At 55.1% G+C, this 14634-nt stretch overlaps 1 protein-coding gene across 1 annotated transcript; it reads right to left on the bottom strand.

The window, feature by feature from the left end:
- Nucleotides 1–1096: 1096 nt before the first annotated feature.
- GUCD1 (guanylyl cyclase domain containing 1) lies at nucleotides 1097–14245 on the bottom strand. Its single transcript, XM_044243820.1, has 6 exons — nucleotides 14147–14245; nucleotides 8865–8949; nucleotides 7876–8041; nucleotides 6364–6455; nucleotides 4301–4542; nucleotides 1097–3608 (listed from the first exon to the last, which is right to left on the bottom strand). Exons 1-6 carry the CDS (start codon nucleotides 14184–14186, stop codon nucleotides 3514–3516), a joined length of 720 nt encoding a protein of 239 aa, XP_044099755.1. The 5' UTR covers nucleotides 14187–14245; the 3' UTR covers nucleotides 1097–3513.
- Nucleotides 14246–14634: the final 389 nt, after the last annotated feature.

Genomic DNA, 14634 nt, shown 5'->3' with positions numbered 1-14634 from the left:
TCTCCCTTCTGCCCTGGCCCATTGGCTCCCAGTGGGACCCCTCCCAGGAATCCTCAGCCTCTGCTATCCTCACCCGGCATATGCTGGGCAGCCGACTCCGCCCAGTACTCCAGACCTCACCCACATTTGGCCCTCCTATTTCAACATGTCCTGCATCGCCCTTTTGCCTCCCATAATTATATTCAATATATAATTCGGGGCCGCTGAGAGGCCCAAACCAAACTTTCCCATGCTTGTCCCAACGACGGTATGCCCATTCGGAATGGGGGCCTCTTCCCCTAGGAGGGGCAGAAGGCTCCCGCTAAAGTGCAGAGAGGGGCAAGCATGGTTGGTTAGGCACGTAGCTAGAACACCTGCAAGGCTGCCTGGCGCACTCTAGCAGGGCGCCCCCGCCTCAGTTGGCCAACGCCTGGATTGAAGGCATGTCTGTAGGGCTGCTCGCCAGCTTGGAGAGGGGTCTAAGATCTCAGTCGCAACTCCAAAAATATCCCTACGGTGTGGGGCTTGGGGAGGGGCAGAGCAGCAGTCAGTCAATGAAAACAGAGGCCAGAGACTGGGACCTTACCCAAGAAGCCAGCTCTGGCTCTGTCAGCTCCCTGCGGGACCTGGGGCACGTCTGAGGCTGCCGGATAAGGCAGGATTTCCAAACACTTCCTTTTTCAGAAGTAGAATTCTTATCAAATACAACACTAGACGAGCCCAATAACTAGCAAATAAGGGGAGCTGCTGGTTGGGGGGTGGAGGCACAGGGTGGACTGGAGTTCTGGCAGCAGGATTCCCCACTCTATTGCCTCCTGTGGGCCCCCACTGCACCCTCACTCGATTCTGCCCCCCCTGGACCTCCTCCTGCCCAAGGCTGTGTGCCCTCCATGACCTCTTCAAGCCATCCAGCTCATTTCTGAGGCCCTTCCAACTCTAGCACTGCCTACCTCAGCCCTGTACAAGCATGAGGGAGGCAGAACTGAAAAGCAGTAAACAGGATTCTAGTCCCAGCTAAAACCTGGTCTGGCACGTCAAGGACCTGGAGTGGCACATGCTTAAGCTGAGAATTTGGGAGGGAAACGAGAATTCACAAAGGTGGGCCAGAGTGCTGCCATGATTTTGCAGTGAGAATGTTTATTGAGAATGGCTCATTACAAACAAAATATATATATATATATATATGTAGAAAATCTCTGCAATGCAAAAGATCCCTTTTGTCCCTGTGTGGCTGGAGTGATCAAAACCAACTGTCCAGTGTGGTTTCACTGGGCCCCCAGCATGTGGACTGGGGTCACAGGAGCCACATGCTATGGGCACTGGTTCCTGAAATCTGGATTCTCCAGCCTTGTTTCCATGACGTGTGCGAGAACGCCTTCGCGTCCCACCCATGATCCTCCTGGGCAGATGGCACCATCTGAGGCACAGGTAGCTTTCTTGTTAATCTTCCAGACAGATGACCTCTAACTTGTGGCCTGCCCAGGGACTGAGCGTTTTCCACACGTCTCGTGTGCAGGACTGAGGCGCTGTGACTGCTCTCTGGGCTGGCTGCTCCCAGTGACAGCCCCACCCATCATCTGAAGCTTCACTTCCTCATTGCTTTTTCCTTGATGCGTCTATTCTCACAATTTTAGCCAGATCCTTCCTAAATGAGGCCCAAACCCCACGGCTGCCACACATGGTATTCCTGGGCACGCAACCAGAGCTCCCTGGGATCCTGGGCCACCGACATTAAGGCAAAAGAGAGAAGGCCAGTCTGAAGACACTGCTCGTTTCTGAAACCAGGGGGGCTAACCTGTTGGCTAAGCAGCTAACAGCACCACCCTTGGGGCCAAAGGCTGAATCTGGTGTTGAGGAGCAATACAGCTGAGTGGTCCGACAGCCCTTGTGAGCAGAGCCCACCGCCGCACCTCAGAGAAGCCATGGTGGGGAGGCATCAGCCAGCTGGTGGGAACAGATGATGAGCAGGGTTTGTAGGCCAGAAGCATAGCACCTGCCATGACATCATGCCTTGGGCAACAGAGGACCAAGACACAGGGGACAGGGGCAGTGTGGCTGCTGGGGCAGCCCTGCTCCTTTGCCAGGAACAGCTCATGAGGGGTGGGTATTCTTGGCCCCTTTGGGAATGAGCCAGTTCCCTTAGTTTTCTGGTGCAGACCTGGGTTCGAGACCCAACCCCACCATAGTCCTGGGTAAACTCTCCCCAGACTGATGGCCAGATTTTGTCTGTAAGCTGGGGGGCTCTGGCACTCAGCCCGCCAGCCGTTGAGTCCTTTTCTCTTTGAAAGACAACTTGGGCTGGCTGATCTGCTCTGTGCAGAGAGGTGTCAGCGGTTCCAAAGTACCTGCAATCTTGCTATTATTGTCTTACTTGAGAGGGACTCTCACTCCCCACAAGTGAAAAACTTAAATCTCAAAAAAACCAAACCACCCCCTACCCCTACAAGAAAGGAAAAAAAAAAAATGAAAGAAAGAGAAAGAAGGAAACAGCTCTAGTCTATGTTTCGTGCTGTGCTGTGTGACCCTGGGCAGGTACCACCCTTCTCTGTGAGGACAGAAGAGACCCAACATTCGGTGCAAAAGGTCCCAGCATGAATATCAGGATGGATAGGAGGCCACAGACTATCTCCCACCATTGCCTCAGGAGTGCAGGCCCCAGCATACCCCGGCACCCAGGCCTATGAGGCTTGGGGCTCCCCACACCCAGAGAATGGGCACTGTCAGGCTTAGGCTAGTGTCAGGAGGGCTCACAGGTTGGGGGGAGTCCTTTGGGACCCAGGCAGCTGCACCTGGCCCTCTGGGTCAGGCGTTCTTGGAGTATGCTCTGCACTGCAAGCTATCAAGAGCTGGGGCCCCATCTACGACCCAGATGGCCCTCCAATCTACAGTGCTGTAGTACCTGGAAGCTGAGGGGTGAGGGGTTCAGGGTCCTTTCAGCCTGAGGCCCAGCCCTCTCCAGAGCCCAGAAGCCCAGAGGCCTCGCCACCAGCCACAGGAATGCGGGTCCACTGGGAGGCGGGAGGGAGTGGCGGCATCCACCAAAGGGCACAGGGAGGTCCATAGTACTTCTGGGGGATAGGCAGGTTGGCTACATGGTCTCCAAATACATGGACATCATCCTGACAAGTGGCATCTTCAGGGCTCAAGCCCCAGGTCTGTGGCGAGATGAGCTCAGGTTCTCCCCTGCCCTGGGTCTGGTTTGCAGGCAAGAAGGGCACCCACAGGGCTGGAAGTCCCCTGGGCACTGTTCAAGTCAGGTTTGGGATCCTGGGGGAGGCTCTACTCAGACGCTCTGGAGATGCCTCCAGCAACCAGCAGGTGCACAGGGTAAGTGGCATGACGACAGGCACGACGCTGGCAGACAAAGCATGCAAGCCTCGGGCTCCAAGAACTCTCTGGGGCTTTGTCACATGGGCCGAAGCTGCAGCTCTGCATCCAATCCCCAGCAGCTTGGGGCCTGGGCCAAGGCCTCCTGAGTTGGCCCAGCTAGGGTGGGGCAGGGTGTGAGGGCCTGGGCACACCAGCCTCCTGCTGTCAGCTGTCCAAGTAGACGAAGAGGATATCCTCATCTGTGCCGTAACTGGTTCTGGCTTCCTCGAAGTTACTGATGCTGGTGCTGCACATTCCTGCTGGGGACAGAAAGGGCAGAGTGGGGTCAGGGTTGCAGGTGGGGGAGGTTATACCTGCCTCAGTGACACCTGGGGGAGCGGAGGGAGGTCTGACTATGTCCTACCTGCTTGGCCACCCTTTGCCACTCATTTTCCACCCATAGGAAGCCTTCCTTGCCTATTTTAGCCTTCATGAACTCATTCTCTGACCCTCCCCAAGCTTAGCAGATGAAGGAGGTGAGACCCAGAGGGGAACAAACAGCTTGAAGACACACGGGGTAAGTCTTCTAGAGTCAGGGCAGTGGGGAGCCCTTGCTGCCCCTGGAGCTGGAGTTGGGACTGGGCAGACTTCCCTTTCAGATGAGTATGCTTGCTGGCTGTCCTGGGAAGGTTGGAAGGAGGGAGATGGGGGGCGGGGGGAGGAAACTGCAGAGTAAGACTGAGGTGGGCCCTGGGCAGTGGTGCAGGGCTGGTGGTGTGGGAAGGACAGATGGCCTGAGCTGGTGTGGCAATGACCGGGGCATGGAGGCCGGCCCGGCCTCAGGTCTATGGTTGGTCTGTGCATGGCCAGAGGAGCAGCAGATTATAGAAGCCCAGGAGGAGCAGAGACTTTGGGGGGAATGCAGCAAGGGAGTGCGGAGGAGTCACAGAACGGGATGGTGAATGCAGCCTGCCACCCCCCTCCCCGCTGTCCTTGCCCACCCAGCACTCACGGTCGGCATAGGCTGGATTGTTGTAGAAGATGCAGCTGGTGGCCCGGTTGTAGCCACGCAGCACAATGAAGTGGCCCTGGTAGTCGGGGCTCCGGCAGCAGCAGCGGTGGCCACTGGGGGCGAAGCAGCAGTACTTGACCGGACTGGAGCAGAGGTCGCAGTGCAGTACCCCAGAGTTCACCAGCACAATGGCCACATGGCCCTGTGCCAAGTGCTCCTGGATGTCCTGCACACTCACTGTGCTGTGGGCAGGAGAAGGGTCAGCCAGGGTTGTTGGGCCCCGTTCCCCACCTCTCAAGTGGACCCCTGCTTGGATCACAGAGCTTGGGGGCACGGCTCATCTTCCCCACTTCCTGAGCTCCTTGCAGGGAGGGAGACCTCCTACTTTGTCCCTGTGGCCTGGGCTCAGCCCAGGATTAAGCATGGCACAAGTGTCGGGGTGTGGGGGCAGCGGGTAGGAGGACTCTGAGTGTGCCCAAGGACAAGCCGGCCCGGTCAGGTCCAAGGGTGGCAGGAAGAGGCCACTGAAGCAGCACATGGGACCTCACCTCCCAGCCTGGCTGGTGAATTCTTTTTTTTCCCGCTGAGCACCTTCCTTGGACAGTTACCCTAAATCACATGGGGTTTACATTGGAAGTTGTGGGTCCAATTTAACCCCCCAAATCTGAGCCAAGTGTGGCTTCGTCAGTTTCAAAACCACGTTTCTTTGAAAGGACTGGTTTTCTTTTCTTTAAGTCTCCTAAGGCAAAAGGAATGGTCCAGGAAAGGGCAGGTCAGCTCCCGGGGGATCTCCAGTTTGGCAGAGCTGGCTGCTCCCTGAGGCAGACTCGTAGGCACTGCCCTATTCAATGCCCCACAGAAGGCAGTACCCTAAAAATCCTTCAAACTAAGAATCCAGAATGAGCAAGGGGCTGTCAGTGGGGAGGGTCCCCTAGGCTAGGGGCCTCTGTCCTCCACAGTCTCAGCAGCCGTGGCAGCGTGAGCACAACGTGGCTTGGCCCGACTCCAGCCCACAGCCGAGGCACGTGGCAGTTTGGTTCGGTTGCCTCAGCCAGGGGAAACATGCCATTTTTCCATTTGGCCTTTGAAATGAAATACCTGGCTGAGTTCCCAACGGTATGTAGCAGCACAGGATTTCAACTACAGGGTAAAAGCAGGGGCCTGGGCCAGAAGGAAAAGCACTGTGCTCCATGGAATTAACTGGGTGCGGAGTGTCAGGTTTGGATCACAGCATGGCCGAGCAGCCGGCGGTGACGGTGGGCAGCTCAAACTATTCTTCCCATCCTCAGTTTCTTCACTGGATGAACAGGGACAGCACCAGCTTCCCACCCAACTAGCCAGCAAGTGGCATGTGCCACTAAATGAACATTTGGTGGCTTCCCTCCCAGCATGTGCTCATGCAGTGGAAGGATGCGTGGAGACTTCTGTTTTCCAAACTACCTGCTGTGTGGTAACATTATGTTAACAATGAAAACAGAAGTCATTCAAGAACAAGGAGACCTGAGAAGAGTGGTCTAGGGTAGCCCAGTAGGGATCTAAGCTGATGTGCCTGAGCCTGGAGAAGAAAGTCATCAGCATCTGGGAAAGTTACTCCCAGGTTCTGCCCAAATTCTGCTCTTATGTATATGTAAGAGGGGAGACCCACATAAGGTCACGGCAGTCTGTGGGGAGATCTGAGGGCCAGGCCTCCCTAGAGAGCCTTCACAAAGGGCTGTCCTCTGTCACTCTCCATCACTTTGCCAGCATGTTCCTTACACTGTCCCCATTTCATTAAGGGTTCCTGTGTTCTGTCTCAAGCTACCATTCTGCAAGCAGCCTGAGGGCTGGCTAGAGTCTGTCTGGTTCACATGTCCCTCCAGGCCATGCTTGTGATCCATCCAAGGTCACAGTTTTGTATACTATAGGTCATGTAGTCCCACCTGTCGCCATTTTATGGACGGAAACAGTTAAGGCTCTGGAGGGCAAGTCCATGCCCTTGGCCACCTGGGTAGGATACCCCAGTTCTGCCTGATAGTAAGTACGTGGGTGAGCAAGCACACAAGGAAGAATGAGGGGAGGCTCACCATTTTTCCACAAGCACCTTGCAGGCCTTGGCTTGTGCAAATAGCTGATTCACCCGGGTCTCCTCTGTGTCAAAGTGCTTCCTGTAGAAGGACTAAAGAAAGTAGGGCCGGTTGGAGGGGCCACCTGTCCTGGCTGCCCTCACCTCCATTTGGATGAAGTACAGGGCACGTGATGGAGTAAAAGATGGTGAAAGAAGGGAGGAGCCCAGCCTGCTAGGGGCACGTGATGGCACGTGAGGCATGCCTGAGCAGAATGCTGCGTGTGTCTTGAACCAGCAGGGTGGCTGGCCAAAGCACACAGGACCACACAGAGGCCCAAGGATGACACTCAGGAGATGGGCAGGCAGCCAAGCTCAGGTCAGCTCTTCCACTCCCCCAGCAAGGCTGGTCATCCTGGGTTGTGTTTCCTGTGGGCACCAGCAGGAGTCTGTGGTAAATGAGCAAAGTGGGGTGGCTGAGATGCTCCTCCATAGTTCGGCTTAGCAAGGTGAGGTCCAGGGAACATACTTTGTTTGGTGTAGGGGACTACAGGGGGCTATAGCCCCTGTCTGTGGGGAAGGCAGGAGAGACCCTGCTCTTGGGCTCTTTTCTCTGCCTTGCAGTTACAGTGATCAAGCCAGATCCATTAGCCTTCCTCCCCTGGCCTGGAAGATTCAAAGGAAAGTTAGGTTGACTGGCCCCGGCCACCATGTGAGAACCCTCTTGCCAATGAGGCCAGCAGAAACCCTGCTCTGCCAAGTTTTGGAACCTGGGCCAATATGTGCCTCTACAGCCGGCAAGACTGGCTCTAACTACATTGGTTGGCAGGGGTTGGGGCGGGGTGGGGTGGGGGAGTGGGTTGTGCACTGGTATCATGGTGAGGCTATCATTTTCTTTTTCAAAAAGAAAAAAAATAGGGAAGATGGCATGTCAGTTTTTCTTCCGGAATACCAATTAGACAGCTTGAAGCCATCTGTCCCTGTGACAAGAAAGAACATTGACAAGTGGTGGCAGGGTAAGGTCAGAGTGACATTCTCCGAGGCCCTGGGCGCTGAATGACAGGAGGGAAGGATGCAGAAAGGTAGCCTGAGATGCTTGTCTGTACACCACCCAGTGCTCTCAAAGGCAGGCTGCAGGAATCTCACTGCTCAGATGCTTTGAGCAGGCCGGACCCCAAGGTCACCTACTCTGGCTAGAACAAAAGTCCTGCCCATAGCGTGTCCGCTGCTGTTCCCTGGTCTCTGAGCACTTGTGTGTCCACTCAGGTGTCTGGGCCTTGACCATACCCCACTTTTATTTATTTATTTATTTGATAGACAGAGATCACAAGTAGGCAGAGAGGCAGGCAGAGAGAGGAAGGGAAGCAGGCTCCCCGCTGAGCAGAGAGCCCCATGCGGGGCTTGATCCCAGGACCCTGGGATCATGACCTGAGCCGAAGGCAGAGACTTTAGCCCACTGAGTCACCCAGGCACCCCAACCATACCCCCTTTTGATTACTGGACCTGGGTGAAGGCCTGGTGACTGACTGCCTACCTGGTTCTTGTAGCCCTTGTCGACGCCCAGGGTCTGAGTGCAGAAGCGGTGCCGCACGCCAAAGTGGCGCATCAGATAGGCCAGGTCAATGGTCCAGATGCTCCTGGTGAGTCGTAGCTCCCGCAGGGCACTCTCAAACTCACCATCGTCCAGCAGGCCCAGGTACCTGTGGGTGGACGGGCTGCTGAGGTTGGCTTGCTTACACAGGGAAGCTGGTTGGGGTCACCCTCCTCCAAGGGGCCAGATAGCCACTATCAAGAATTCCCACTCCCCAGAAAATTCCACCCTTCATCAGGAAATCCTATATCAGCTACTTCTTGGGCATGACCTGACGCTGCCTGGGGTACCATGTTGGCCCTGGAGTCAAGGATTCTGCTTCTTGAATCTCCTGAAGGTTGTGTAACTTTGGGTAAGTTGCCAACCTCTTTGGTCTCACTAGCTTCATTTCTAGGATGAGATGCTTGGACCACATCAGTGGTTTCCTAAGAATTAGGCACAGAACCCTTTTGCTGAACACTATCCGCCTGGATTTCCAGGATATAAGACAAGTAAGGGACAGGTTACTCTGGGGTTCCTGGCAGTTGCCTGAAGTCTCCTACAAGGAGATGGCTACGGCACTCTATGCTCTGATGATCAAGGTTCCTATGATATTCACACAGCCTTAGTTCAACAGTAGGCTCCCTAGTGACACAGTCTTGTGGGAGCCTGAGGTTGGATGGTCCTGTGTCCCAGTGATGGGGTCACTCTGTGGACCAGGCCCAGGCACCTAGAACTTCTCTGGCTATCCCCAGAGCCACCACCTGGAAGGCCTTGTCCACCTTTTGCCTGCTCTTGTAGATGCAACCAAGTCTGGATGGAAGCTGGGCCTCCTGTAAGGCCCAACCAAGAAAAGCCATATGGATGATGAATCCCACCCAGGTCTCTCCCTGTTTCTCCTTCCAGCCAGAGCAGATGGTATGGATGGGGAGGACCTAGGCCTGCCCACTCACCGCAGCACCATCTTGGAGCAGGCCAGGCCGCAGTCCCAGTGGTAGAGCTGCTGGATGATGGGCACGGGCAGCTGCACAAAGTCTCCTATGAGGAAACACAGGGAGGTCACAGACCCTTGACATTGTGCCTATCACTGCCAACCCCCACTGAGGCCACTGTCACTGGCTCCTGCCCAGATCCTATAGGGGCTGTTCAGGGGCCAGCAAACAGCCTTTCAGGTGCCCCAACCTATTCTCCTTACAATGGCAGTAATCTCTCCCAAACACCAGTCAGAGTAGGTCAGCCCCACACAAAATCCTCCAGTGGGTTCGTTCATATATCTCTTAGGACAGTGCCTTCATGGTTGCTGCCCCAGTACCCTCTGCCTTCTTACCTCCCCTCGTCCTCACTGGGCCAACCTCTAGGCAGAACCTTTTACCTGCTATGATCCCTTATCCCCCAGGGCCCTTGCACACCTCATCCCTCTGCCTGAACTCTCCCAGGTGCCTGACCTAACTCCTGCCTTTGGCTGTCACTTCTCCATCATGCCTAGCTCCCCACTACATGCACTCCCAGCCCTACAGGCCTCTCTCTGAGAACACTCTTTTTGGTGGAACCTCCAAGGAAGCTGGCACAGGGCAGACCTGTGGAGATGCTTAGCAGATATTCATGTCTGAATTCATGAGGTCCCTGGAGGTTTGCCCAACTCCAAAGCCCCCCAGGGCCACCAAAGTGTGAAGTCCACAGTTAAAGGAAGGGAGACTGTCATGTAATCTGTGTATGTGCGATGTTAACCTAGGTGGCCTCTTGGTCTGTTCTTTTTTTTTTTTTTAAGATTTTATTTATTTGACAGAGAGAGATCACAAGCAGTGAGGCAGGCAGAGAGAGAGGAGAAAGCAGGCTCCCCGCTGAGCAGAGAGCCCGATGCGGGACTCGATCCCAGGACCCTGAGATCATGACCTGAGCCGAAGGCAGTGGCTTAACCCACTGAGCCACCCAGGCGCCCCTCTCTTGGTCTGTTCTTGCCAAACAGTGTGGAGGAGCAGAAGGGGCCTGACTTCGGTGCTTTAGCCCCAGCTCTGTCATAGCCTGGCTGTGGGCTGAGCAACTGACCTCACACTAGACTGAGTCTGGCTATCTCTGAAGTGGGGGACTTTGGTCTGATTCAGTCATTCAATCAACAAATATTTCCCAAGAGCCTAGCACCTGGCATGTGAACTGAAGATGTGGTGGTGAGTGACAAGAACAGATTCCTGTCCTGGTGGTCAGGAAAAACAAGCAAGGTTTAAAAGAAAAACAGAGGGCTAGGCTGGGAAAATGGGGGGTGGGGGAGGTGTGCCTTAGAGAGTGAGAGTCAGGGAACATAAGACAGAGGGGAACAAGATACGATGAAGTGCTAAAGCGGGGGCCAGCTGGAACGTGGCCTACTAGAACCTCCTACTCTGGAATCCCACGAATCTGGACAAAGTTCAGAGTCTGAAAAAATGGGAGAGACTCCCCTTCAGCAATCACCACTCACTGCTCGTTCATGACACTCACCCAGCATGTGAAAACCCAGCCCACATTGTTTCTGCATCTCGGGGGTGGGTGGGTGGGTGGGGGGGCGGAGAGGTCTCTGGGGTCTCCCTCGAATCCACAGCTTTCACTGTGCAGAGCTGCCCCAGAAGCCAACTTGCCATGCCAAGCCTGGTTTCCACTGCAGGCAGCAACCAGAAGGGCCCTGATGTCTGTCTTGGCCTTTCAACCTGCTGGCCTTGTCTGGGCAGGGCCTTGCCTGGAATGGAGTCCCAAGCTCCTACTCTCCTTTGTCTAAACCCTCCCCAGCCTTCAAGGCCTGGCTCAGATGCTACCACTTCCAGTGCCTGCTCTGCTCCCAGGCTGGCCACGCCCTTTCCCTCATCTGTGCTCTGCTAGGCTGGAGTTCACTCTTCGGTTCACAGGTAAGGTCCTTGCTTGGAGCTTGTTTGTATCCTGTGGAGCTGTCATACATTCCCAGCACACAGGGACCTGTAGCTGTTCCTTCACTGCCTTGTGCTGGCCTTCCTCCCTCCACTCCCCACCTCCAAGGGCATGCAACAGGGCCTGCAGATGGCAGGATGGCATGGGTGAGCACAGGCCATCTGCTGGCTGAGTCACTTGAGGAGAGGCACTTGGCCTCTCTGTGCCTGCTTCTTCCTCTATGAAATGGACCACCATAGATGGCAGCCTGCAGAGTGTTATGGGCACCCAGGGCAAGAGTGCATTGCATGTGCTGACGTGAACCCTGCCCTCCATCTAGAGGGCCCTGATGCCCTGAGCCCAACTGGGCTGAGGCTTTGTTCTCTCCTTTCCCTGACCCCAGATGCCTCTAAAAGGAACCCAGGCCATCACTCAAGGCCTTCCCACAGTTGCCTCTTCCCAGGGTTGTGGATTCAGTTTGGAGGGCTCTGTCCAGCCTGACTTCTGCCTATCCTCTGTCCCAAATTCCACCCCCAGCTCCTCTCCCATCTGTACCCGTAGCCAGAGGAATCCCAGTTCCAGTTTCCCACTGCTCTTAGAATAAAGTTGTCACGGGGCGCCTGGGTGGCTCAGTGGGTTAAAGCCTCTGCTTTCGGCTCAGGTCATGATCCCAGGGTCCTGGGATCAAGCCCCGCATCGGGCCTCTGCTCAGCACGGAGCCTGTTTCCCTTCCTCTCTCTCTGCCTGCCTCTCTGCCTGCTTGTGATCTCTGTTTGTCAAATAAATAAATAAAATCTTTTTAAAAAATTGTTTAAAAAAATTTTAAATAAATAAAAAAGAATAAAGTTGTCACTTCACACCATGACTTGCTGGGCCCTGCCCAACCCAGGCCCCACCAGCATCACCTGGGCCCTTACACTTCACTCACTCAGTTCCAGTTACTGTGGGAAAACCATCAGCCTTCATTCTACCCCTCTGTACGTACAGCTGCCTCTGTCTGGAACTTTCTTCCCCTGCAGCTCTTGAAGCTGCCCCTTTTTGTCATTGGTCCCAGCTCAAATGTTTCTCCTCTGAGAGGCTTTTTTCTGACTATGCCTTTGGGGTGGGGGAAGAGGGTCCCCTTTCCCAGCATCCTGGTTGTTACCTTCACAATACTTGGCAAAATGAATGAGAAAAATAAAACAGAGCTACTCTGTCTCCCCACAAGATTGTAAGCTTCCTGAGGACTGGGAATTTGCTAATCTTGTTCACTGTTACTGCCAATGCATAGTATCTGAAGCTTAGCAGTAACTCAACAAACATTTCTTTGAAGAAACGAGCCTATTTTTTCTTTAAGAAACAAAATTATTACGCCCTCAATGTGTGCTATGGTTTGGGGACACTAAAGATGACTAAGTACCAGGTCTTGTCCTCCAGATTCATATGCTAAAATAAATCCCCCCAATGGGCTTAGTGGAGAGAGAGCTCTATGCAAGGTACTATTTATTCTCTCATGATGAAATGCCTCCCTTTTGAAGAATCCTTCTCTGGGGCCAAAAACTGTCTTTTTGTTTCTCTCTACACAGGCTGTTTACTCCCCAGCCTTTGCCCTTACAAGATCCCTTAGTCTGGAATGTTGCCTCCCATTTCCCAACAGCCAAATGCTCTGGTCTCTTTCCATCTGAGTCCTTCAATATGAGTATTTCAGGGGATCATGTCTGCCTTCCCCACTGGACAGACAGAATATCTCAGTGGCAGGCAGGGACAGGGTTGTATGTGCCTTGCCGAAGCCCTTGGACCAGCGCAGGCACTCAGACATGCTTAATACATGGAAGGTGTTTTTCCAAAAAGGCCTTATCCCTTGCAGTGCCCAGGCCTACTTGTCACAACAATGCCCTAACCCCTCCCCCAAGCTATCAAACTATAGCCCCTCTGTTCATGGCTCCCTCCTTACTCTGCAGCCGGGGCTCTGGCACCAGCTAGCTGGGTCATCTTGATGGCCAGGCTTTGACTCTGTCTGTGCCTTTCCCTATTCCCAGCGGTAAATGTGGCACAGGACAGCTGCTCCCGAGGGTCCTTGTGAACTCTGCTGCACCTCCTCTTCTTGCCCTGATCCTAGAATCCTTGATCCTGAGGCCCTGTGAGGCTAAACACTTCCACATGGCCATCCCCAGTCTTGGCATGGGCAGGTCAGTTCACAGGGATCCAGAGATACTCCTGTGGGGGGCTGAAAAGGAGAGGCAAGGCCTTCCAAGCCCAGAACTACTGCCAGATGTTGATGCCTGGAGCCAAGTGACTGTCTCACCTATATGTAGGGTCTGCCTGTAAGGCCCTGGCCTGGCTTCATTTGGCAGCTGTTGCCAAAGAAGGCAGGCCCTGGATACCTAACTCCTTTTAACTCTATCTGCTCCTGTGCAAAAGGCGCTCCAGCAAGTAACAATGGTAACCTACTTTACAAAAGGGTCCTTATGAGGATTAATGAGGCACCCCATGTAAACAACTTAGCAGTGTCTGCTCATGGAAAGCTCCCTATGAATGTGAGCTATTACTTCACTGGGACTCAGGAAAGGCAAATGTCTGGTCCAAGATCACAGAGTTAGATAATTGGAAGAGTGGGGATGTAATCCCGTGATAGCATCAGACCCTACGACCTGCAATATTCACAAAAGAGACCACTCCCTGGGCGTGACACCAAGGTCCCTGATGTCTTGGGGTGGAGTCCCACCTGTTCTTGATCTCTCCGACGAGTTGGCACCTCACTTTAGAGTTTATTAGCACTTTCTCTTTCTCACCAACCCTAAGAGCTGGAATCATTGCTTTCCCCCTCCCCCACCTAGAGAAGCAAACTGAGGCCGAGGGCACTGAAGGTCAGTCTTGGTTTCTGCCCCAAAGGAACTCAGGCCACCTAGGGGCAGAAGGAACCCAAGGGTCAAGAACTACAGTAAGACAAAATGCTAAGTCTGGGAGGCCAGGGTAAGGGGCACATCCATTGCTCTATGCTCTCAGCCAGTTCCCTGTCCTTCTAGGCCTCAGTTCCCCCACAGTTCCCCGGAAGGAAGGTGGGATCTCCAAAGGCGCTCCAGCAGGACTTTACGCTTCTGGGGAAGGTGCCGCCCTTGCCCCGCAACCAGGACCCTCCCACCATGACCGACTTCAGAGCTGACTGGGGTCCCAGCCCTAGGACTATCAGTAAATCCCAAATGACCCTGGCTGAGGGTTGAGCGGCCAAGGCGGGAGTGTACACCTGGCCAGGTATTGCTCAAAACTCGACAGTCCGGCCCGTGGCAGCGGTCGACCCAAGGTCGCGCGGCTGGACCCTGCCTGCACTAGGGCGGGGTCCCCCTCGTTCCCCGGGGTGAGGGCCGGGCCCTGGGGAGACACTGACCGGGCTCGAGCTGCGGCCCCGCTGCCTCCTCCGTCCTCATGACCCGGGCCGCGCGGGGCGCCCATGGCCCCGGCCCGGCGCCGGCTGCAGCTTCGGTTTCGACTGGGGCGGGAGCCGGGCTGGTGCGTGTCAGATTCCTCCTCCGCTGCCACCGCCACCGCCACTGCCGCCGCCGCCACCACCGCGGTGGGGAGAAGGGGAGGCGGCGGCAGGGCCGCCCCAAGCCCCGCCCCGCCCCTTCCAGGCTTCGGCTCGGGGCCCCGCCCCTTCCTTAAACCCCACCCCTCGCTGGGTCTCGAAGAAGCCCCTCCCTTTCTATTCCCCAGACTTCCATTCCTAGAGGCCCCCAGCCTCCGGATCTAAGCGAGTCCTGGCCATTGGCAGTCTCGGCTTCTGGTAACCCCGCCCCTTCCCCAGCCCCGCCTTCGCGCAGACGCGCAGGCCCTTTCGCGCCTCCGCTCCCCGGAAGCTCCGCCCCTTCGCCTGAG

This window comes from Neovison vison, chromosome 3 (assembly GCF_020171115.1).
Source record: "Neovison vison isolate M4711 chromosome 3, ASM_NN_V1, whole genome shotgun sequence".
Taxonomy (NCBI): Eukaryota; Metazoa; Chordata; class Mammalia; order Carnivora; family Mustelidae; genus Neogale; species Neogale vison.
The sequence above is the reverse complement of the archived record's forward strand: the minus strand, read 5'-3'. Positions and strand labels throughout refer to the sequence as shown.